General features: G+C 34.1%; 2 protein-coding genes across 4 annotated transcripts in view; one reads left to right on the top strand and one right to left on the bottom strand.

The window, feature by feature from the left end:
- The window catches only part of LOC110104562 (vacuolar-sorting receptor 1-like), a 29,147-nt gene extending 23,913 nt beyond the window's left edge, over positions 1 to 5,234 (top strand). Inside the window, exons 8-12 of the mRNA XM_020833720.2 lie at positions 2,911 to 2,993; positions 3,075 to 3,141; positions 3,350 to 3,478; positions 4,318 to 4,424; positions 4,718 to 5,234. Of these exons, the coding sequence (XP_020689379.1) occupies positions 2,911 to 2,993; positions 3,075 to 3,141; positions 3,350 to 3,478; positions 4,318 to 4,424; positions 4,718 to 4,819 (488 nt within the window). The 3' untranslated portion in view covers positions 4,820 to 5,234. The remainder of the gene's footprint in view (positions 1 to 2,910; positions 2,994 to 3,074; positions 3,142 to 3,349; positions 3,479 to 4,317; positions 4,425 to 4,717) is intronic.
- A 1,143-nt stretch (positions 5,235 to 6,377) lies between these two features.
- Positions 6,378 to 22,704, bottom strand: LOC110104569 (protein FATTY ACID EXPORT 3, chloroplastic). 3 transcript variants are annotated; one of them, XM_020833734.2, is made up of 7 exons: positions 22,346 to 22,704; positions 20,436 to 20,832; positions 20,142 to 20,309; positions 14,965 to 15,011; positions 14,831 to 14,868; positions 6,741 to 6,844; positions 6,378 to 6,675 (listed from the first exon to the last, which is right to left on the bottom strand). In XM_020833734.2, the coding sequence occupies exons 1-6, from the start codon at positions 22,580 to 22,582 to the stop codon at positions 6,757 to 6,759; spliced, it is 975 nt and encodes a 324-aa protein (XP_020689393.1). In that variant the 5' UTR covers positions 22,583 to 22,704; the 3' UTR covers positions 6,378 to 6,675; positions 6,741 to 6,756. The 3 variants fall into 3 exon arrangements, with proteins under 3 accessions (XP_020689393.1, XP_020689392.1, XP_020689394.1); XM_020833733.2 differs by having other exon boundaries at positions 6,378 to 6,628; XM_020833735.2 differs by having other exon boundaries at positions 6,378 to 6,628; positions 20,436 to 20,826.
- Positions 22,705 to 22,727: the final 23 nt, after the last annotated feature.

The following is a 22,727-nucleotide window of genomic DNA, read 5'->3' as shown; positions in this document are numbered from 1 at the left end:
AAATCCGCTAGCCAGAAGCGTGATACAAAAGGAAATAGTAGACAATGAGCAATGTATGTGTATATCATATACATAGATCATGCAAACGTCAGTGAGCATCTATCATAATGAATGGTGAAAATTAATCAATCCACAAATGTAAAGAGACACGATAGTCCCTAACATATCCATCCGCAAATGCTTATGAAGGGTCATAGATGGCGGAAGACATTACAGTATACTCACAAGTGAGCGTAAAAGGTTCATTATGCATGCAGTATTCCACCTATGAGTGACTACGAGAAATGTTCAGTAAACTTCGGATCCTTTCTACGACCAACATTAGGTATTCATGCGACATGTTATCTGTGAGTAATGACTGTATACCTGCTATACATACAAGATACCTACACTCCTGCAAGCTGCCGTAGCCGAAGGAAATGAATGATATGACACTTCTTACGATCCATTACTGTTCAATGTTGAATAAATACATTACTCCATTGCAATCATGAACAAATAACATGCAACAAAATTCAAATGCCTACGAGCTACTACAGTAGGGCCCGTCATACACAACAAACTATTTTCAAGCAAGCACAAAAGCTCATTATGGTGCAAGCATCTACAAGTAAAAGTAGGAGATTTATTAGTGTGCTGTAATCCACATGCAGAAAGCAATAAGTAGTGCACGACAGTCTACCTATACAAAGCAGCAAACAACTCAATCCATAAGCCGTACGCCACGCCACCGGATTCGCAACACTTATACAAGTGGACAGAAGGTGTTTAAACTCTCAAATGGCAGTTGCGTGCACAACTGAAATATTCTAGAATGCCCTCGCACATGCATTGTAATATGTATGCACATAAGTACACATAAGGGCATATGCAATTACACACCCGCATGGGCCATGACGAGCATGTTATGGGTACGCACACGACGTCTAGAGATGCTGTGCGGGTCAAATGATGAATCCAATTTGAATCTAATCCTCCTAAACAGGTAAGTAGGTGTTGACAAGGTTCAGTAAATAATTATAAAATGCCCCCAAACACTCATATGGGCCCCAACGAGCGTATTATGGGTATACACGCAACGTCTAGGGATGCTGAGCGGGTCAATAAATGAACGTAGTTTGAGCTCATTCATTCTATTTGAATAGATAGGAGTCAACATGGCCCAAATTATCAAACAGATATACGGTCAGAGAAATTTCTAATTTTATACATTCATATGAGGCCTCAAGTCCTCCAACGAAGAAAATTCATCAACAAAGGCATAAAGCCTATGAAACCAGATCCTCTGTCGAGAGCTTGATAGAGTTCACAAGGTTCAAGCTATATATGAAAATGATCCCCAAACACTCCGATGATAGCCGTGTTGAACATAAATTTCAACCGAATGGGTGATTCTATTTTTTATTATTATTTTTTTACCGGAGTGGTGATTCTAATATTCAAAGCTCCACCTAAATATCCACGAAAATCCAACTAAATATTTAAAAGTGAAATTCAACACTATCAAACACTTAAAGCAAAATCCATTCACTCTCCGCAACAGTTTTTTAGGGTGGACGAATTAAAATTTACTTCAACTCACATAAAGCTAATGCCTAGTCGAAAATATCAGTAGAATCTATTTTCAAATAATCTCCTGCCAGTAAAGGCGTGGTACGTGTCCTCTAACCGGTGATTTTGCCCCCAAATTGCACCGCATGATAAACGGTTATGACCCGGGGCCCTCTAAACTAAGTGGTTTTGCCGCCAAATGGCACAACGAGATATCGATTATAGCCAGAACCAATACGTTCCTTAGTGATATCAAATCTTTAAAATATGAAACAATAGGATATAATCAATATATCACGAAGCTCATTGTTAGCTAAGGCGGATTCAAATTTGTCCCCTTAGGCAAATATTCACCCCAGGTCTACAAGGTCCCCTTGGACAAAGCAACTCATGGTTGTCGATAAGGATCCTTCTGTCAGGTTGGGTCGACTACCTCCTCTGACTCAGTAGACCAAGGTCCAAGATGGCCCGGGATGACGGAACCATGGGATCTTGATTGGGTCTATCATCCATTCTCCCACCATCCACTTTAAGTGCAAGATGGTGAAAATTTTAAATTTTAAATATCAAATCTTCAACATTTCCAAATACATAATCCCAATGGTGCTATTATATTCCAGATAACACATATCTCTACATATCTGATTGACGACTAACCTTAATCGAAAGTTCTCTCTCGTTATCGGAAGGGGTAATTAACTATAGGGGCTTGCGCCTATAGAAAACCAGAACTCAGATCATAAAGTCCTCGCAAACGGGAGGGGTAATTAACTATAGGGGCTTGCGCCTATAGGAAACCAAAACTCAAATTATAAACTCCTCGCAAAATGAGGGCGAAATCTCTGGGTAGTGTCTTATCTACAAACCCATCTGCCTTTCTAAAATTTACCCCAGAACTTAATCCGTTAAAACTCCCCCGAAGAAAAGCACAACAGGCGGAGGCTGGGGCCGAATTTTCGGAGCCCACATATGCCTTCAAGATATTACTTGGATTCCCTCAGGCTCAAGTTAATGTCAAACCTCTTTCTATCAACTGGTCAACATCCCAATATCTTGCAAGAGCATGTAGACTCATTGTTATATGTCCTTTGATGAGCTAACCTTGTAACTTTTAGTGAAATGGTAATCATGGTTGGAGACGAATTTCATTGGAATTCCTATAGCTGTTGAGCATTGATGATTTGTATTGTGTTTGTATTATAAATCATCTGGCTTTCATCTTCACCTATATTATCAGTTTATTGACAAACTTAATTGGTTACAACTTGTGATTATCCTATAATATAGAGAGCCATGGAGACCTTGATGTGATTTTAAACTCCTAAAAATCATAGGCGGCATGTATCTTGTCTTGTACAGCTTCTGGATCGGGACGATGTGATATTAATAATGGAGGGTGTTGGAAGGGAAGTAAAGACGGCACAACATTCTCTGCCTGTGCTGTAAGTTTGTATAGGTAGTTAATTTTTTTAATGGAATGCTCTTTGTGGTTCCATTCTAAGCAGTTAAGATTTACAATGCAGGAATATCAAGAAAATGGATGCAAGTGCCCTTTAGGCTTCAAGGGTGATGGAGTTAAAACTTGTGAAGGTGCTTATTTATATATTTTCTATTTTGAAAAATATGGTGGCTTGGAGCCATATTGTGGCCTTCTTTCAGCTAATCAATCTGTGCCTTTCAAATTTTTGTTGTTGGTCTCCCTTTTTTGGTTCTATGAAATTATAGTAGCTGCCTTTGCTTTTGATGCAGCTACTAATTTTGTTACAGCTATTCTAAAATCTAAATCTGGTTGTTGCAGATGTGAATGAATGTAAAGAAAAGATTGCCTGCCAATGCCGAGATTGCAAATGTAAGAACACATGGGGAAGTTATGAATGCAGCTGCCGTGGTGATCTTCTGTACATGGCAGAGCATGATACCTGTATAAGTGAGTATATTTTGTTTCAGTATACCTGTTTCTATGCATCATGTATATATTTTGTTTGGGAAAAGTCCAAAATAGTCTCCTGATTATTCATATGTAGTCAAGTTAGTATTTAAATCATATAAAATTGATCACAATTTAGCCCTCTCGATTGGATATTGATATGAATTGGGATACAAAATTGATCTCAATTTAATTGTATATTTTATTCCCTGAGGGACTATTTGAGAATAATTTTCTATAGTAGCGTGGTCTAATTCGATTGTCTAAAATAGATCCCAAATGGCCATTAGGTTGAGAAATATGGATATTCGGATACAAAATTGATCCGAATATAGTCCAACTATACAAAATTGATCCGAATATAGTCCAACTATTCAAAATTGATCTCAATTTAATCCCTTAGGTACTCATTTGAGATCAATCTTGTATAGTTGAACAGTCCAATCCAATTCATCATAAAATGATCATCCAGTTCATCATAAAATTGATCCCAAATGATCCCTCAATTAGAAATTGATGTGAATTGGATATGAAATTTATTCCAATTTAATCCCCCGAGGGACTATTTGATATCAAGTTTATATACACGATGAGTTAAATTGGAGAAATGCAATACTTTGAGGCTAAGTTGGTCGCATTAGAATAATAGGTGGATTATTTTAAACTTTTTTCCCTATTTCGATTCCTTATGCCAGTTTGTATGCTTCATGGATATTGAGTCCCTATAATTTTCTTTTTTATTGAGATCATGTGCAATCAACCAACCTAAGCTATCTTTTACTATTGCTACCCACACATCCTAAACAACCTATGTTATCACGTTGTAAAATGAGTTACAGGCAAGAAGGCAACTGCAGAGCTTAGCTGGAGCTTCTTGTGGCTCATTTTCCTTGGCTTAGCTGTAGCTGGAGTTGGAGGATACGCAGTCTACAAGTACAGGATCCGGGTAAACAATCTTAAAACCAGATTACAGCTCCCATTTTCTTGAAATTTTGGCTTTGTTTGGGATGGCTTTTTTGCTGCTTCTTAAAGCAGCTTTCTAGTTAAAAAATTAAAATTTTGCTACTAGAAAGCTTCTTTAAGAAGCAACAAGAAAGTCGCCCCAAACAAAGCCTTTGTCTCTTTCTACCACAAGTGCAATGTGTTTCTTCTAGTAAAACTTCATTTTAAGGAGTACTCATGGCTTCTCTTCATCCAACGCACTGTCCAATGATTCCTTATTTTCTTGATATGTTACAGAGTTACATGGACTCGGAGATTCGTGCTATCATGGCACAGTACATGCCATTGGACAGCCATGGAGAAGCTCCAACAACTCGCACCCACCATGCTGATATTTAGAAGAAGAGCAGAAAAGACTGGAATTCCTACTCATTAGAGGTCTCTACACCATGGGGGGATTAAGTTTAATGAAATGGTATAAAATCTCTTCATGAGAGGCTGGTTCTGTATTCCTTGTAGAACTTGCAAACTCTCTATAGATGAGGTGTATGTGTTATCTCTAGTGTTTGGGTAGATTGTTGCCGACTGAATGGCAATAATGTGAGAAAATAATGGTGATATTATGAGTTATTTACTGAGTTTTTTCTAAAGGAATATATGGTTGTAGCTTGGTTAAGGTAATAGAATTCTAGTTGATGAAGGTTTTCGGGAAGAATTGTATGTATTGGGAGAACTGGCTAAATGAGCTTTGTAATGGTTAAATGTTGTTCCAAATTTTTGGTGTGAATGAATGTAGCATTTGATATGGAGAATATTTTGATCTGTTGGTTGGAAGTTGGAAGTGTTAGCTAATAATTGTGTATATGAGTTTGTTTTAGTTAGCTTAAATGATCCTTAAAAAATGTAGCATTTGATTGGTAAAGTTATGTTTTGTTTTTTAAAAATTTTGTGAGAAAATTATTTTCATAATTATCTTATTTATCAGCTTATAAATTAATATGAGAAGTGTTTTATGGGTTTAGGATTTTTTTAGATAGAATCAACATAGCTGAATCAAACAAAGCTTTTAAGTAAAAGTGATCAGCTTTGTACAAAGCATCATTTGGAGTTAGTTTTGGGTGGTCTCAAATGTCTTCAAAATATGGAGATATTGGATTGGGTTCAAATTTGACTTAAAATAGGACCACAACAACAACATTAAGCTTGTTTCGCTATGTGAGATCAGCTGCATGCTATTGTGTCATATTAAAAATTAATTTTTATTTAAATCTAATAAAAAAAATATCATTTGTAATATTTTTTAATCAAGTTTTTGTCGGTCTATATCCATCTTTCTTAATATATTCATCGGATTTAATAATCTATTTTTCTAATCAAATCATTGGAAGGCTTTCATTTTAAGTGACCAAATTATCTAAGACGGCTCTCTAATCTTATGTTCCACAAGAGTAACTTCAATTCTTTCACGTATATGCTCATTTCGAATTGAATCCGACAAACGAGCAAAAGCATTTCATATGCATTCAACCTCTATGAACTTGGATTTAATTTGTTTGATCTATTTATCATATAAATTATATAAAATTTTAAATTAACAGGTTATCCAAATTTGATTAAAACACGACCTGCAGGTTATCCAATTTGATTTTTTTCTGATCGAGTTCAGGTTGCTAATTCATTGACATCCCTGGTAAAATAATTGTGAAGTTCTTTTGATTATTATAATTAAAAAAAAAAACATTAATTTTGCCAACACCGTACTCTAAGAAATCTTATTATAAAAAAATATTTTTCATCACAAAAAATTTTAAAAATAACCAAATAGTGATCCAGCCCTAGATACCCTTTCCCTAGTAAACAATTTTTAGCCAGGACAACGGAATTCTATATGTTCATCGCTTTCTCCTACAAATAAGGATAAAGATTTAATAACACAACATGAGCTCAAACATGAAGGCACTTAGAACTTCTTACTAAAATCTCTACTGCAATTATTAGTGTAATTTGATCCCAAAGTAAGAACAAACAACTGTACCATAAGAGCAATTTCTCAAGAATTTCTGAATCTACAAGCATATATAGCATGAACTGACAGAAACAGAACAAAAAAAAATCTAAAATATCAAAATATATTATGAACTAATACAGCACCATTTTGATTTCTTCCAACCGCCAAATGCAGTATATATCCATAACTCAGGAGCAATCCTTCAGAAGATTAGAAAATCGATCAAATGATTCCCATCAACCATCTCCTAAATCATTTTGTATAAGTAGAAATAGGAGCAGAGATTTGTAAAACAAAACAAGAGATTCAGACCTCATTTAGCTTCTTGTTATTTTTCTGGGCTTTCATCCAAACTTGAACCTTCTGTGCTTTCACCGACTATTAGCCTATACGCATAGAATGCTAGCATCGTTCCACTGCATGGATGAGTTAAAAGTACACTTAATGGAAAAAAGCTTAAAAAGCAAAAAGGGTGTAAAAGAATGAGCAGAATAAAAGAAAATATTCAATTCGGGAGAACATTGAAATTCAGCATAAAAGAACTTTATAAAAAAATAAACATTTCAAAATTATTGATTGCATGGCTAGTTTTGAAACTCCCTAATTTTGGGAAAGTTTTTAAGATATCTTGTGATGCCTCTATGTGATTTACTTCAACAAAAATATCTACGCATGAAAATGAATTTAATACTCTCATTTAAGCGTTAGATGTTGGCGACCTTATTTTCTATCAAAGCAATCCATTATCAATAATATGCACTAGGCCTTAATATACAAAAATAATCACAAGAAGGCGAGTAATTGGCATGACAAGTGAACTGAATACCTTTAGAAATATACTTTTGTTTCAAACATACGCCTTTTCAAAAGAAATTATTGGTGCACCATCCTAGGTCTCTTAATGGAGAAATTATTCTGTGTGGAGTCCGGACGTGAAGAACCGTCCGGATTGCTACGTATTTGCTGAGTATTTCTCAATAAATACACAGTAAATTAGCAAATACTCACAAAATACTCTGCGAACACTCAAAAAATACTCAGCAAATACTCAAAAAATACTCAGTAATACTCACAACTGAATATTTTGCTGAGTATTTGCAAATACTCAGTAAATACACAGTAAATCTGAACGGTTCTCCCCGTCTGGACTCCGCATGTAATAATTTCTCCTCTTAATGTGCTTGATTTTGACAGAATGAAAGGTTAGTATGTAATATACCTTGACATGACATTCACCTGATTTATTCTTATAAAGGTAGCAGACAGCATTTCTAGGACTTATCTTCACGATCATATTATCTGGGGATTGCATGATGGTAGCATGATAGATCACATTGGTCGGAATAAAATCATACATTTGCTACGAATTATTATACTTCATTAAGAAGAGATTTTGCTAAGATAATTAGCAAACGTCATGCATGCCAAATGGAAAAAGTATTAAGCAATGAACTTGCATATACACTTCACTTCCTATCCGTTAAGATTCCTATGGTTGATTTGTCTATGAATTTTATATTCGAATTTACCTAAAAGATTATTCATGACCATAATACTATACAAGTGCTACCAGTTAGATTTTTTGAAATGGCCCACTTAGTTATACGCTCCAAGAGTATTGATACATCTTATATGGTAAAATTTTATTTCAGACAATAGTTATATTACAATCGTTACCTAAGAACATAACATCTGATAGAAATGACAACTTTGTTTCTTATTTCTAGAAGGCCTTAAAAAAATTGTGAGGTGCTATAGGTTGTAGCGCGATACTAATGTTTCTCAAGATCAATTTGGATTCATGCCGGGTAGGTCTATTATGAAAGTTATACATTTATTGAGAGGTTTGATGGAGAATTATAGAGAGAATAAAGAGGATCTACATATGATATTTATTGATTTAGAGAAAACATATGATAAAGTTTCAAGAGAAGTGCTATGGAGAGTTCTAGAAAAGAAAGGAGTTAATAATGCTTATATTCATGTCATTAAGATTATATATGCAGGAGTTGTTTTGTTTTAAAAACAAGGTGGTTTTGACCAAGTATTTTCCTATTTCAATTGGATTACATCAAGGACCATCCTTAAGCTCATTTTTTTTTCTTTAGTCATGGATCTTCTCACTAGACATTTGCAAAAGGCTGTACCCTGGAGTATGCTTTTTGCTAATGATATTCTTCTTGTTGATAAGACTAGAAAGGGAGTTAAAGGCAAACTTGAATTATGGAGGTCAACCTTAGAGTCTAAAGGCTTTCGTTTGAGTAGATTTAAAACTGAATATTTGGAGTGTAATTAATATAATAGATCGAATGGAAAGATTGTGACTTTGGGTAATTAAGTCATTAATAAGAGTACTCACTCCAGATATATTGGGTTTATTGTTCAGAGTGATAGTGAAATAGATAAGGATATTACTAGTAGAATTCAAGTTGGATGGTTAAAGTGGAGGAATGCATCGAGCTTGTTGTGTGATAGAAAAGTCTCCCTGAAACTTAAGGGAAAATTCTATAAAATGGTGATTAGACCTGGAATGTTTTATGGTGCAGAATATTGGCCATTAAAAGAGAAGCATAATAATAATATTAAGTGAAGTGTTTGTAGAGATGAGTATGCTCAGGTGGATTAGTGACTTTACTCTTAGAGACAAGATACGAAATGAGCATATATGTGAAAAGATTGAAGTAGCTCCAGTGAAAGATAAGATTAGAGAGAGTCGCCTTCATTCTAGAAATATATGTTGATCGTTCCAAATTTGAAAATAAGATTGTCAATTTGCAATTGATTAAAAGATTTATTAAGAATGTCAATAGTTTATCATTTTCTTGTTACGTCTAATTTAGATGATCTCTTGTTCACTTTTCTCCTTTATAAAGTGTCTATCAATCGCAATGCATTTACTCATATCAAGGACGACAGGATTGCTAGCAAATTTAATTGTAACTTGAATGTCACATCTCATTGTCACTAATCCTTTTGTGGTAACTTTAAAATCTTCAATAAGATATATAAGCCACATAACTTTATTGATCTAAATTCTAACTCAACACTACAACAACAATAACATCAAGCCTTTACGGCTACATGATTCCTTTTTCTCTGTAGCAATACGATCCTACATAAATTCTAACTCAACACTATTTGAGAAAAAAACATTGTTTCTTAGTTCACCATGTAACTAAAATTTTTCACATAAACGAGCAATAAGCATATGCAAATTTATAAATAGTTTAGATCTTGCCTAGTCAACATCAATGAAAATTTCTATACTTGTGTCAATCCCCTTTTTAGAGAGGGAGTAGGGACTTAATAAAAAAAACTTGAATTATGGAGGTCAACTTTATAGTCTATTGGTTTTCGTTTGAGTAGATCTAAAACCGAATACATTGAGTGTAATTTTAGCAGTAATAGATCTAATGAATGGATGTTTTAGATATATCAGATCTATTGTTCAAAATGATGGTGAAATAGATGGGAATATTACTAGTATAATTCAAGTTGGATGGTTGAAGTGGAGGAATGCATCATGTTAGTTGTGTAATAGAAATGAACGTCTCAAACTTAAGGGAAAATTCTACAATATGATGACAAGTGCAATGCTTTATGGGGCAGAATGTTGGCCATAAAAATAAAAGGATAAAATTAAGTGTTACAAAGACGCAGATGCTCAGGTGAATGAGTGGCTTAATTATAAGAGACAGAATGTGAAACAAGTATATATGTGAAAAGGTTGGAGTATATCCAGAGAGAGTCATCTTAGATGGTTTGGACAAAAAAAATGTTGGCCTTCTAATGACCTAGTTAGGAGAGTAGATGTATTAAATCTAACATGTGTTAAGAAAAATAGAGGTAGACCTAAAAAGAATTGTTTAGAAAGTATTAGAAATGAACTTTTTTAATAGATTTAAAAGAAAATTTGACTCTTAAATAGAACACACTGGGGAAAAAGGATTCATGTAGCCGACCCCACATAATGGGATAAAGGTTTGATGTCATTATTGTTGTGTTAGTCTCTTTTTTTACTAAGTCCCTATCCTAGTGTCTTCTCAAGATACCTTATCTTATATACAACATCAAGGTGCTCCTTTGTGGAGTTATTCATAAATTGACTAACAACACTCACAGGAAAATAAATATTACATCTACTATGGGATACATAAATAAACTTCTCTACTAAACAAAGGTGCCTCCCTTTATCAGTAGGAGTTGAATCTTCCTTAATCCCAAGTTTTTTAAAATAATCCGTTGGTGCATTTACAGGCTTGCGTCAAATCATCTAAATTTCCTTTATAATACATTTTGGTTCTAACTAGCAAGGAGAAAAATGGGCTCCACCAACTAACAATTAGTTAATTGCACTTGAATCATATAGAACAGTAACTCCTTATTAAGTTATTAAAACAAAAGTTCTACATCAAAAAGAAAGAGAAAATACCAAATTGCAATAACTTCCAAAGGCATTTTTTATCAATTTACCATTATAGGCGAGAACTTATTTGAAATAAGTAAAAATTATAAATAATGGAAAGGATATAAGGACTTAGAATTTGTAAAATAAAGATTGAATACAAGAACTGTATATTTAGAAGATTGAAACTAATAATTATTAATTAATATTATTGAAAGAATAAGTGATACCTAGATGTAATATATAAACGTGTAAAATCAAATCCCTGCATATCCACCTCTGGACTACTATGATCCAGCATGCCAATAGATGGACCTCCATCTCTATGCATATCTAGCCAAACGGGAGCACCACCACAACACCCACCACCCTCTCTACCTTCCCTACTACCGCCAACTATTCTAACGCCCAGTTGCTACAATCAGTCATTCACCTCCCTTATTCTCTCCATGCCATCTCATTGATTCATGATATATTTGCTGCCACCACACCAATCCATAAAATATCCTAATTGTAATTAATTTTGTATTTATTTTTCAATTCCTTAATGTTATATATTTTCTAATAGAGGTTAATGAAAATCAATTTCTTCCAATTCTTATAATGATATTTGACCTTTAGGCTCTTCGTTTCCTTGCATTTCCATAAATTGTGGCCTTCAACCTTGCCTTGCCAAGATCCCACAGCCTTCATTATCACAATTCTCTTCCTTCTGTCTACTTCTCTCATAATTGAAGCTTTTAACATTGGAGTCTTGTTTCTATCCCTCTTTTCTCTTTGCAAACAAATTGCTACCACAATTTCCATCCAATGTATCAAAATAGGTATTCGACTCGAACCTAAAATTGACCCAGGTCCAATTCAACAGGTTGACCCGACCAGACCCGCTAACCAAGAATATAGCCAAACACGAAAGAGTTATGGTGCGAGTATGTGCGAGCGAAGGAGGTGTGGGCAGGCGAGGCGGAGAGCGCAAGTTAGGGTGCGGTGCAGAAGCGAATGCTAGAGGGCTCGCTACAGAGTGTGGGTGCAAGCGCAAGATGGCTGGAGCGCTGCAGATGAGGGCGAGCGTGGGATCACTACGGGCCATGGGTGACCCGGGCTATTTTTGAGTTGATTTTGGGTTTCCGGGTCAACCCAAACCAAACCAACCTGGTAAATAGGTTGACCAAAACATGAAATTTTTCAGGTCGGTTTCGGGTTGGGTCTAGTATTGACAACCCTAAAAATAACTACCTCAAGTTGTAATAATTGGTTCCCACATTCTCGAAGGTAAGAGGAAATTAGGCCACTTGGTGCCATACCTCCGCAATACAAACTCATGTTCAATGCTTAGGATGAACAAGAACTCTATGGCGATGTTTTGGGTATGGCACTCCATGGTGCTTATGATAGGTGACAATTTGCATGTTCCTTAATTCAGCAAAGAAAATATAGGCTATAGTGAACTAAATACATTCTAAAGTTCATAATGCGATCCAAATCTATAAGGTCAAGTAAGGAGGGCAATCTATTAAAGAATATTCCAATCTATTATAAGACAATTGGTAAGAGATAGACCATTTTCAGTGCATACAAATAGAAGGTAACAAAAAATGCAGCCCTGAAAAGGTTGGTTAAAAGATCAAATTCTTGGAAAGGAGGATTTACCTTTCACTAAATGAAGCCATTATATTACCCGAACAAAAGAAGAGAGAAAGTTAGTCATGATTACCAGTAATAGCCTTGCTAACAAAAGCTGCTAGCATCAAAGCACTTCAATTTAAATCCTCTTTTTCCAAATAAAACAAGAAACCAAATCCAACAATGATGGTCTCTATGGCCCGCATATTAAAAAAAAGCTTGACATATAAAGGGAAGTTTTTGGAAGCTTCATGGTAAACCACCAAGCAAAAAACTGGACAACACAAGGAAAACGGGTAAAAGAATTGAGACAAGCATTGTGATTCCCCAAAGAAGAAATAAAAAAATTGAAAAACTTGTTAGCATCACTAGAAAAGATTCCTACGACAAGTAGTTACTCTTGTATTCTTAGGCATTACTTCCTCTACTCATGCTTTTAAATTCTCATAAGTACCCAATTATAGCTCCTAGATTCTTGATCAAGGAGCTATAGACTATATGACCAACACTTCACACAAATTCATTTTATACACTCATTGTCCTAGCAACATTGTGTACATTCATTTATTTTGTCAATGCAACCACTTTGTACAAAGAAATTTCTCAATTGTAATTTCTTCGAAGCTTATTGTTGGAGGATTGAGCTTCATATAACTTGTCTTCAATTATTAATGACATAAGTGAATGCTCCATCTAGTCAAATAAATCCGAGGGAAATATTTTTTTTTTAGTTTGCATTAGATTATTGGGATGTTTTACTCACTCTTTAATAATACTTTTTCATTCAAACAAGTGTAGAACAAATCCTTTAGGAAAATGCTTATTCAATTAATGAATTTAATATTTTATATGATAAACAACTAAATGGTGTAGGCATTAGATCACTCCATAAAAATATACTAATAGTGAATTTTCATTCCAAATAACATATATATTTAAAAAATAATTTTTTTTTTAGTTAGTTATAAATTCTCAAGTAGTAGAAAGAGTTCTTTTTAAAAAAGACATACGACCTAAACTATGTGGGAAACTCATCTTCAGTTATTTAATAAAATATGGTCCATAAATTTACATACCATTCAATGATATTGAATGAGATTATCAACACTCGTCTCATAAGATAAATGCATGGGTGGACGCTCCATCGAGTCAATGAAATCTAAGGGAAATATTTTTTCTAGTTGCATAGAATTATTTGGATGTTATCCTTACTATTTTGTAGTTCCTCTTCATTCAGACATGTGGACAAGAAAATGCTACTTTCAATAAATAAAATTTTTATTGTATCTAGCAAAAGGATAGATTTAAAAATGATTTATTAGACGGATGGTGGAAGTAGCACACGTTAGAAATAAGAAAATAATAAATAAGCACAATGGATGAATGGATGGTAAAAGATACATCAAACTAGTAGATAAAATAGATGCAAGAATTATAAAGGAAAGATGGCAACCAAAAGGTAACATTACTAGATGTTCTGTAAGAAAATTTTTGCACAAAATCTTATTAACATGGAACATCTCTTGTGCCACACAATGATGAATGGAGAATGAGGGATCATAAATCCATCCAAAATAGTTGATATAAGGATAATGATGATTATGATAATGTTTATGGTGATGATGATGATGACAGATTCATATAATCATAAGGAGCTTTTGAGACATATTTCAAAATTACATGCTCTTCCATTAATAGTTCGCTACAACAACAACAACAACAACAACATCAAGCCTTTATCCCACTACGTGGGGTCGGCTACATGAATCCTTTTTCTCCATTGTGTCCTATTAAAAGCCAAATTCTCGTTTAAATCTAATAAAGAAAGGTCATTCCTAATATTTTCTAACCAAGTCTTTTTAGGTCTACCCTACCTTTCTTAACATAAGTCAAATCTAATACCTCTACTCTCTTAACTGGGTCGTCGGAAGGCCGCCTTTTTATGTGACCAAACCATCTAAGGCGACTCTCTCTAATCTTATCTTCTACTGGAGCTACTCCAACCTTTTCACGTATATGCTCATTTCGTATCCTATCTCTAAGGGTAAAGCCACTCATCCATCTAAGCATCCTCATCTCTGCCACACTTAACTTAGTATTATGCTTCTCTTTTAATGGCCAACATTCGGCACCATAAAGCATTGCAGGCCTCACTACCCTAAATAGTTCGCTGACTCGTCAAAAAAATATACTTGACTGAATGCCCAAGCCAAAGAACAAACTAATAAAACAAAATACGGATTGACTTGATCCAGTTGAATTATAATGAAAATTATAAATATCCAAATTAAAAATTTCTGCTAGTAGCATTATAAACACATAAAAAGCATCATCACTGAAAAAAGGCCTCTCACGAGGTTTTAAGAAAATTAACCTTATGAAAGTCATCAAGAAAGTTGGGAAGGATCTAATCTGCAAGAGAAAACAGATAATAAGAGGGAACGCCACATTAATCAACGAATTTAATGTATATGGTCATTTTATTCTTTGCAAGTGACAAAGTTGTACCTTTGAAAACAACCGCCATTCCCTTATAAATATAACTGTTGCAATTGCTGCATAAAGAAATTTTTTTATTAGAAGACAAAATTCAAATTAACATGTCAAAAACAAAAAAAATCAATCTTCAAACCTGAAACACCAAAAGCTTAGTTCTGAGATTTTGTTTAATGAAAGTAGGAAAATATACGGAAATGGTATCTTAACAGATTTGATTAATAATGAACGTCAAGTTTGATAATCTTTTCAACATATATGTGCCGGTTGACTTCTACAAAATATTAACTAACAATCAAATACAGAGCATTGCCAACTTTTCAAAATCTTCTTTGAAATACAAGCAGCGGGCTGTCAAACTCAGTGTTAAGGTTGTAGTTTTTGAATTAGCAAGGTAGATCCAATTTGCAGACAGTCATGCATGCTTGTTGCTCTAGTAAATACAAAAATATGCTTCAAAAAAGCCGGTAATACAACCAGCCTCGGTAATTCTTTTTTTTATCTTTTTTTTTTTTGAAACTCTCATAAGTGTCAAAACCCCATAATGATTATAAATAAATTTATATTTTTTTTTTTGTTTTTTGTCAGTTCATTTTTATGTTGTCGCAGCTCCCAATTTTTTTTAAGGATTAGGTTTATGCAATGAGAGGCACATGTAGTCCAATATAAGTGTTCCATCTTCTCCATAAGATTTGGACTTCCAGCCCTATAAGCACTAGCATTATCTATCATAACTTAAACCACAAAGTGCTCTTGAATTTCATCAATAACACTATCAAATACTAAAAAAAAATGCATCTTCTATCTAATCAGATGCCTCAATGGTCTTCAAGAATATTGTCCCGAAAAGTTGCTGATCGATACATTTATGAAGCTTCTATTATTTATGGTTGACCATCCATCATACATGATAGCCACCCTTGTCTGGCTTCAAGCCCTCTTGATTTCCTCAATGACTTCCTTATTATTTGTGAACTCCTCCGTCAAAACTCATGTCCTTAAATCATACATGAACGAAAGTTTCAACCCTCGCTCACAGGCTCCAACTAAGCAGATCATATTGTAGTAAGCAAGGGAGGTTGCAATGTTTACACAGGATAGCATTCTCATAAAAAAATTCCATATATACATGCATACTTGTATTCGTAGCTCCCTAGCAATCTCAAGGGTCAGCTTCTATGATGCAAAAGGTCCATTACCGTTATATCATGCATCATGTTCGTCATGTACTGATCTATGGGACACCTTCCACCCCTACAAGACATAGGTTGCAATGACGATGATGAGTCCCGACGACCACTACGCTCACTCCCATAGTACAAGTCAACATTAACTCTATCATCAAACTATTTTTGTGACATTATTGACTTATTCATATATATTTTAATATCCTCTTGAACTATATCGAGCACTTTGGCACATGGAGCCATATTCTTATGGGATCCAAATAGATGCTACTTCCTCATAATGAAACCACCCTTCACCATCTTCTCACAATAATTACATTTTAAATACACATACGTCTTATCGCTGCCTCCCACATGAACTTGAATACTATGTTTCCACGTCGGATCATTACCAGACCCGACGTGGTTTTATCCTTGCCTCTAACAATTCTCTACAAAACGTTCAATAATAAGTTAAGAACAAAAATAAAGTGTTCAAATTAAACAATATCACTACATTTAAATTCCACATACATCATATTCTCATTCAAAAAGACTTGTATATATTCTTAGCTTGTTTACTAAATGAATAAAACACAAATAAGAGAAAGCTCAATTGAATTAGGTCCATAAAAGATTGCATCACAAAGGATCTACAACTATATCCATGAAAAAACAAAAGTCCTATCCTCCATTTCATGCCCACCAAAATCACATTTTCAAATCAATAAGTCACTAATGTTATCCTCATAAAAAATATTATTATATACTAAACTAAATTGATATGTCACTAAATCAAAAACAAAAATTAAATCAACATCAATTTAGTCATCTAATATAAATTGTTGGAAACTATGCATTGAAAAAAAAAATGAATGGCTAACCTAATGACATTAAGGTTAAAAAAAATTAAAGATTTCTAAAAGAATTAGGGTTTCCAAAAATTGAAAAAAAAAATGTTAATTAAATTGAGTTAGGGTTTCAAAATCAAGTTAGCCAAATGATATTAAGGTTAGAAATAAAAATGAAAATTTAAAAATTTTAGTGAGAAAATTTGTAAAGGAATGAAGAATACTTGATGAGGAAATAAATTTGTCAGAAGATGAGGTGGCAGTGGTGTGTCTCGTAGGTGATCCCTGACGGCGGCGATTGCTATAGCGCCGATGGAAGGCTAGCAGCAAGCTGGAGCTCACGAGTAGAAGGTTGGGTGTGTGAACGAAATGTTCAACTGGAGCCTTGGGGCTATTTAAGTTAGTTGAATAGATTTTACTTTTGAAGTTTTAAATTTTAAGTAAAGAAAAAATAAATAGAAGCATAAATCTCAATTCAACGAAGCGTGGCGAGCCTCAATGAAGGTGAGCTGGAGCTCTAAGAGGTTTTTGACTGGGGCCCTGGGTTGATTAGGTTAGTTGAATAGTTTTTACTTTTAAGATTTAAATTTTAAGTAAAAAAAAATAGAGACGTCAGCCTCAATTCAATGAGGGAAGGCATGCCTCAGTAAGTTGTAGTGCACTCCTCAAAAGAAATGCCCGAGTCATGCGCCTCAAGGCATTTTATATGGGAATTGCGCTAAGACGCGCCTCATATTATGCTATTTTAAACAGTACTTTATTAATAGTGGTTGCAATGAATAAGTTGGAATTTGAGCACCTTGATGTGAAAATAGTCTTTCTCTCAGGTGATTAAAATGATGTGACTTACACATAACAACCTCTAAGGATTGATTTTTCCAAAAATAAAAAGAAGAAGATCAGGTGTATCTACTAAATAAGTCTCTACATAGCCTGAAGCAATCTCCCACTGATTAATACATAAAATTTGGCAAGAGAATCTGATTTTCTAATTGATTGTACCACAAGAATTTTATTAATATCACTTGTATATATGTTCTCTTATATGTTGCTGATATGTTCATTGTAAAATCCCAAAACTAGAAATTGCTTTGACTGTAGCATTTAAGATAAAAGGTATTGGTGTTGTTAAGAAAATTTTAGGGATGAAAATAGTCATAAATATTATGTCTAACACAATAAAGATATATTGAGAAGATATTAGAATGCAACTAAAACTTGTCACCTTCTCACTAGCTAGTCATTTTCACTTGTTGACAACTTCTCCCTAGTCATCAAAAAAATAAAAGTTTTTTATTACAGTGTCAGATGCTAACGTGCTTGGAAGTATCATGTATACTATAATATACAAACGTCTTGAAATTTTATATATTAGCAATATAGTGAGCAGATAAATGGAAAAGCCTATTTAAGCTCATTAGCAAACAATGAAATAAAACTTGAGGTATCTCAAAAGCGCTGCAAATTAGGGTTTATTGTAGGCATAGATCTTATTAAAAAAATGTTGTCAGATTTTCTAATTAATATTATGCTAGTGATCGAGATAGGAGAGGGTCTTAGATTAAGTATGCCTTCAGTCTCTCTAGATGTGCCATCAGATGATGATTTGTCTTCAACCTATAATTGTTTTGTTTAGAAGCAAGGTATATAAAAATTTTCAAGCTTTTAAAGGAGCTATTTTGTTGGGACTTAGGCTTTATTTGGTACAGCTTTCTTACTACATTGCTTTTCAAACCGCAACCACAATTTTTGTTTGGCCACTACTTTTCGCTATTTTCAAAAAACATTTGTGCTAGGAAGCTGTTTTACACAATAGCTTTAAAAGGTTACTTTCTCTATAGTAGCTTTACAAAATAATTATAAAAAAAAAATTATAATAAACGAAGCCTTAGTATAAGATTGAGCTTGAACCATGAAAGCTCAATCTTCTAATAGTTGGAGTGTTAATCACGTGTGTTATGAGAGAACCAAATATATGGATCTTCAATAACACTTTTATTAGTGAGAAGGGTGAAGATAAAGATGTTTCAGCTCAAAAGATATGTACAACATGCAATCTCATAACATGCTTAACAACATTATCCATGTTCTCAAAACTAAGCAATAGCTAGACTTTATTGGTTTACACAATTGTTGACTCCCTTCCCTGCTTTGGTTGAGGAGGCTTTGGTAATTTGAGCTACCATAGTTATCCATTTTATTCTTTTGTTGAAATGGGGGGTGTCATAGGAGGGATTGTAATTATTATATGAAATAAAAGAAGCCATTTTAGTAATTATCTTAAAGGCCCTAAGCATATTCGTATCTATATGTTGAACAAGATTGAGAAATAAAATAAGGACAAGGAGGTGCTTCATAGGATTGATATACACGAAGAATTGCACAATTCTACCGTCAAGAAGGTAAGAGTTTCAGCAATTCTTCTCAGACCATTGAATAGATGTATAGATAGAGGTAGAAATCACAAGCATGAGCAATCTATCGAGATCTCATTCATGGTGATTTCGCATGAGAAAGGAACACTTTCTCTATTCTCATAGGCTCTTCTCTTAGAGAAAAATTGTACAAATTTTGGCAAGATCTTCTCCACCCTCATTGTTAGTTTTCTGATGAGAAGACTTTGCATTGTTGGTTAGACCTCTCATTTTGTGCTCATTTATGCAATTGATAGCAGATTTATTTTTACCTCCACATCTCATGGATGTAAGTCATTCTTGATTGAACTATGTCAAACTTGATATTCACATGTGCGATTGGGTTTATTGCTTTCTATCATATTTTTGTATATTGTTTGTTTATTTCTCCGAGATTAATCAACAACAATAACATCAAGCCTTTGTCCCACTAAGTGGGGTCGGCTACATGAATCTTTTTTCGCCATTGTGCCCTGTTAAAAGTCAAATTCTCATTTGAATCTAATAAAGAAAGATCATTTCTAATATTTTCTAACCAAGTCTTTTTTAGGCTGCCTCTACCTTTCTTAACATAAGTCAAATCTAAAGAGACGAGTTTGGGCCTTTTGTTGTAACAAAAAACATTGAGCAAACAACTCAAATGAACAGCTTTAAGAAACCAAGTGAGAAATTTCAAGCAATCAAACAAACTCTATATGTAATTAAGATAATGGAAAAAAAATATATTTAAAGATTGATGCTATAGAGTATGGACAAACCAGCCTGCCCTTTCAAAAATAGTCGTGAAGGTTCTCCGCTCTTCCAAGATCTTAAACTTGATATACTAAGGGCCAACAGTGAACCACCAAGAATAACACCAAAGCGAACAGAGGGTATGCTTCCTGTCAGCATAAAGTTTAGAAAACCGCCAATAGCAAGAAGCGCACCTACAAAGAAATTTGTTTTCATGTAAGGAATTGCAAGTGCCTGGAACAGCACGTAAGTAAATTATGTTGTGTATTGCTCCTATAAAGTAAATTTCCACTATAAGTTGATCTACTGCAGATCCATACCATAAGGAATGCCAAGGTGAAAGTCACGGACTGTGGAACCTTGTTTTAACTCATTGGGTAAAGAAGCAAAAGTTTCCACTATATCTTTAACAGATTCAGGAGAATTCACTGCTGCTGTCGAGAGATAAACTTGACCTTCTTGACTTATTTCTTTTGCTATTATACCTAAATCATGCCTTGTTTTCTCCGCTTGAATCTTCAAAACTTCAGAGGTCTCTTCCAATAATGCAATTGCTTTCTTTGAGTATAAATCGTATACTTCCTGTGATATCCCTTTCATCTTCTTAGCTTCCTCTTTAAAAGATTCAAGGGTCTGTTTCCATGCTTCCTGTGAAGCTTCTTCTTTAATTTTTAGTTCATTGCCCTTTTCCACTTCTATATCTGAAGGATTCTGTATCTATATAGAAAAGATAAGACAGAGAAAGAAAAAACATCTAAGAAAAACTTGATGAAATATCAGCCAAAGATAAGTTTATTTAATTAAAGCATCTTGTCCGTGACGAAAGGCGACTTAAAGGCTATGCAAAAATAAGGAGCATTTTAAGTCGCTAACCATCACAGTTAATTCTCAGACTATTAGAAAGATTCTAAATTAGCAAATAAGGTGGTAAATCAATGTCCACATTGTTGTCTCACTTGCACATAAAAAACCTAAAGCATTTTAATTTTACATACTCCTAAATTTATATATCATAGCCTACAAAGATCTCCATGACAATGATAAACAACATTCATATCAAACATTAGAGGACACCTCAAAGTAAATCTATCAGCCCAGCTCAGAATCTGGCTTAGCAAACTTATTGGCTTTTTTTCTCTAGTAACACACTTTATCCTCCCCCAAGAAGACAATAAAAGCTATAAATAACAAATGATCACAAATCATTGCCACCAAAATATAGTTCAAAGTCAATAAAATTACATTTCTTGAATGCATAAACAAAATCACTTTCATTTCAAATTGTTTGAATTCAAAAAACATGTTTGGAATAAGCAATGAATTTAGTAGATTCCTTCATTTGGTTGGATGAAATTAGAAATCAATATTGTTTTTAAACTCTGAATACACCTTCAAAATCCTTGAAATGTGATGATTTCAATTTCTCACATAAAATAATGGAATATAAAATCATCAATACTAAAACATGCTTTATATCTACAAGCAACCAAATAAGTCCTAATAACACTTTATCAATAACCACCCCTTAAAAGCTGATCAGAAAAACTAAGAGCAAAGTACCAAAAAAACTCCATTTATATCCACCAAAGAGCAGTCCAAATCCAACAAAAATTAACTTTTTAAATATAAAATGAAACGTTTTTCCTTGAAAATTTGATATAAGTTAAAAAACATGCTTTGAAAAACAATGAATTTAATCAATTCAATCATTTGGTTGGAAGCAATTAAAAATAAATAATGTTTAAAAACTCTACAAACACCCCCAATTCCTCAAATGTGATGATTTCAATTTCACACAAAAAGGGTGAGAATGAAATTATTATTTTCTAAAACATTTTTTATATCTACAAGCAACAAAATATGCCATAACAACACTTCATCAACGCTCAAACCCAAAGAACTGACACAAAAACTAAGGCAAAGCACCAAAAAATCTCAATTTATATCCACCAAAGAACAATCCAAATCCAACAAAAAAAACATTTTTTAAACTTATAAACAAATCCATTTCATTCAAATTTCATAAGGGCTCCTTGCCTTGCTTTAATTTAGAAAACATGCTTTTCTGTATGCAGCTAGAAAACAATCATTTCATTTTTCACACTTAAAATGAGTAAAAAAAAATCAATATTTTCTAAAACTAATTCTCTACTCATACCTACCAAATGAGCCCTAAAACAAATTAGCAGAGCAAATGCAAACAGCTGAGACATATGGAGAAATGCATCACCGAATCTTCATGCGCAGCTAACGGAAGAAAACGCGGAAACCGCCGATCCAATAAGATTAGCCGAGCCCTAAAGCATCGCTTTGAGAAATCACTTCGCCTCAAATCTGTCCGAGGCTCGCATCCGGAGCGCGGAGACCACGAAGCGCAAGGGCGTAGCTGGTAATTTCTTGAATGGTGTGAATAAGAGGTAGGGTTAGGTTTCAAGGGGGAAATGAAGGTGAGGTTGGCGGCAGCCATTGCCGCTGCTTCTGGAGGGAGAGAAAGCAAAGCGGGGGTACGACGAAGTGTTAGCGAACGGGAAGCCCCGACCACCGAGAGTTGGTTTTGCGTGTTCCGGTCGGCGAAGCTTCTTTATTTTTCTCGCGTTCTCCCAAAATAGTTG

The sequence above is a fragment of the Dendrobium catenatum genome, unplaced genomic scaffold, assembly GCF_001605985.2.
Source record: "Dendrobium catenatum unplaced genomic scaffold, ASM160598v2 fragScaff_scaffold_655, whole genome shotgun sequence".
Lineage (NCBI taxonomy): Eukaryota > Viridiplantae > Streptophyta > Magnoliopsida > Asparagales > Orchidaceae > Dendrobium > Dendrobium catenatum.
Note: the sequence above shows the minus strand (reverse complement) of the source record. Positions and strands in the feature narration are given on the sequence as shown.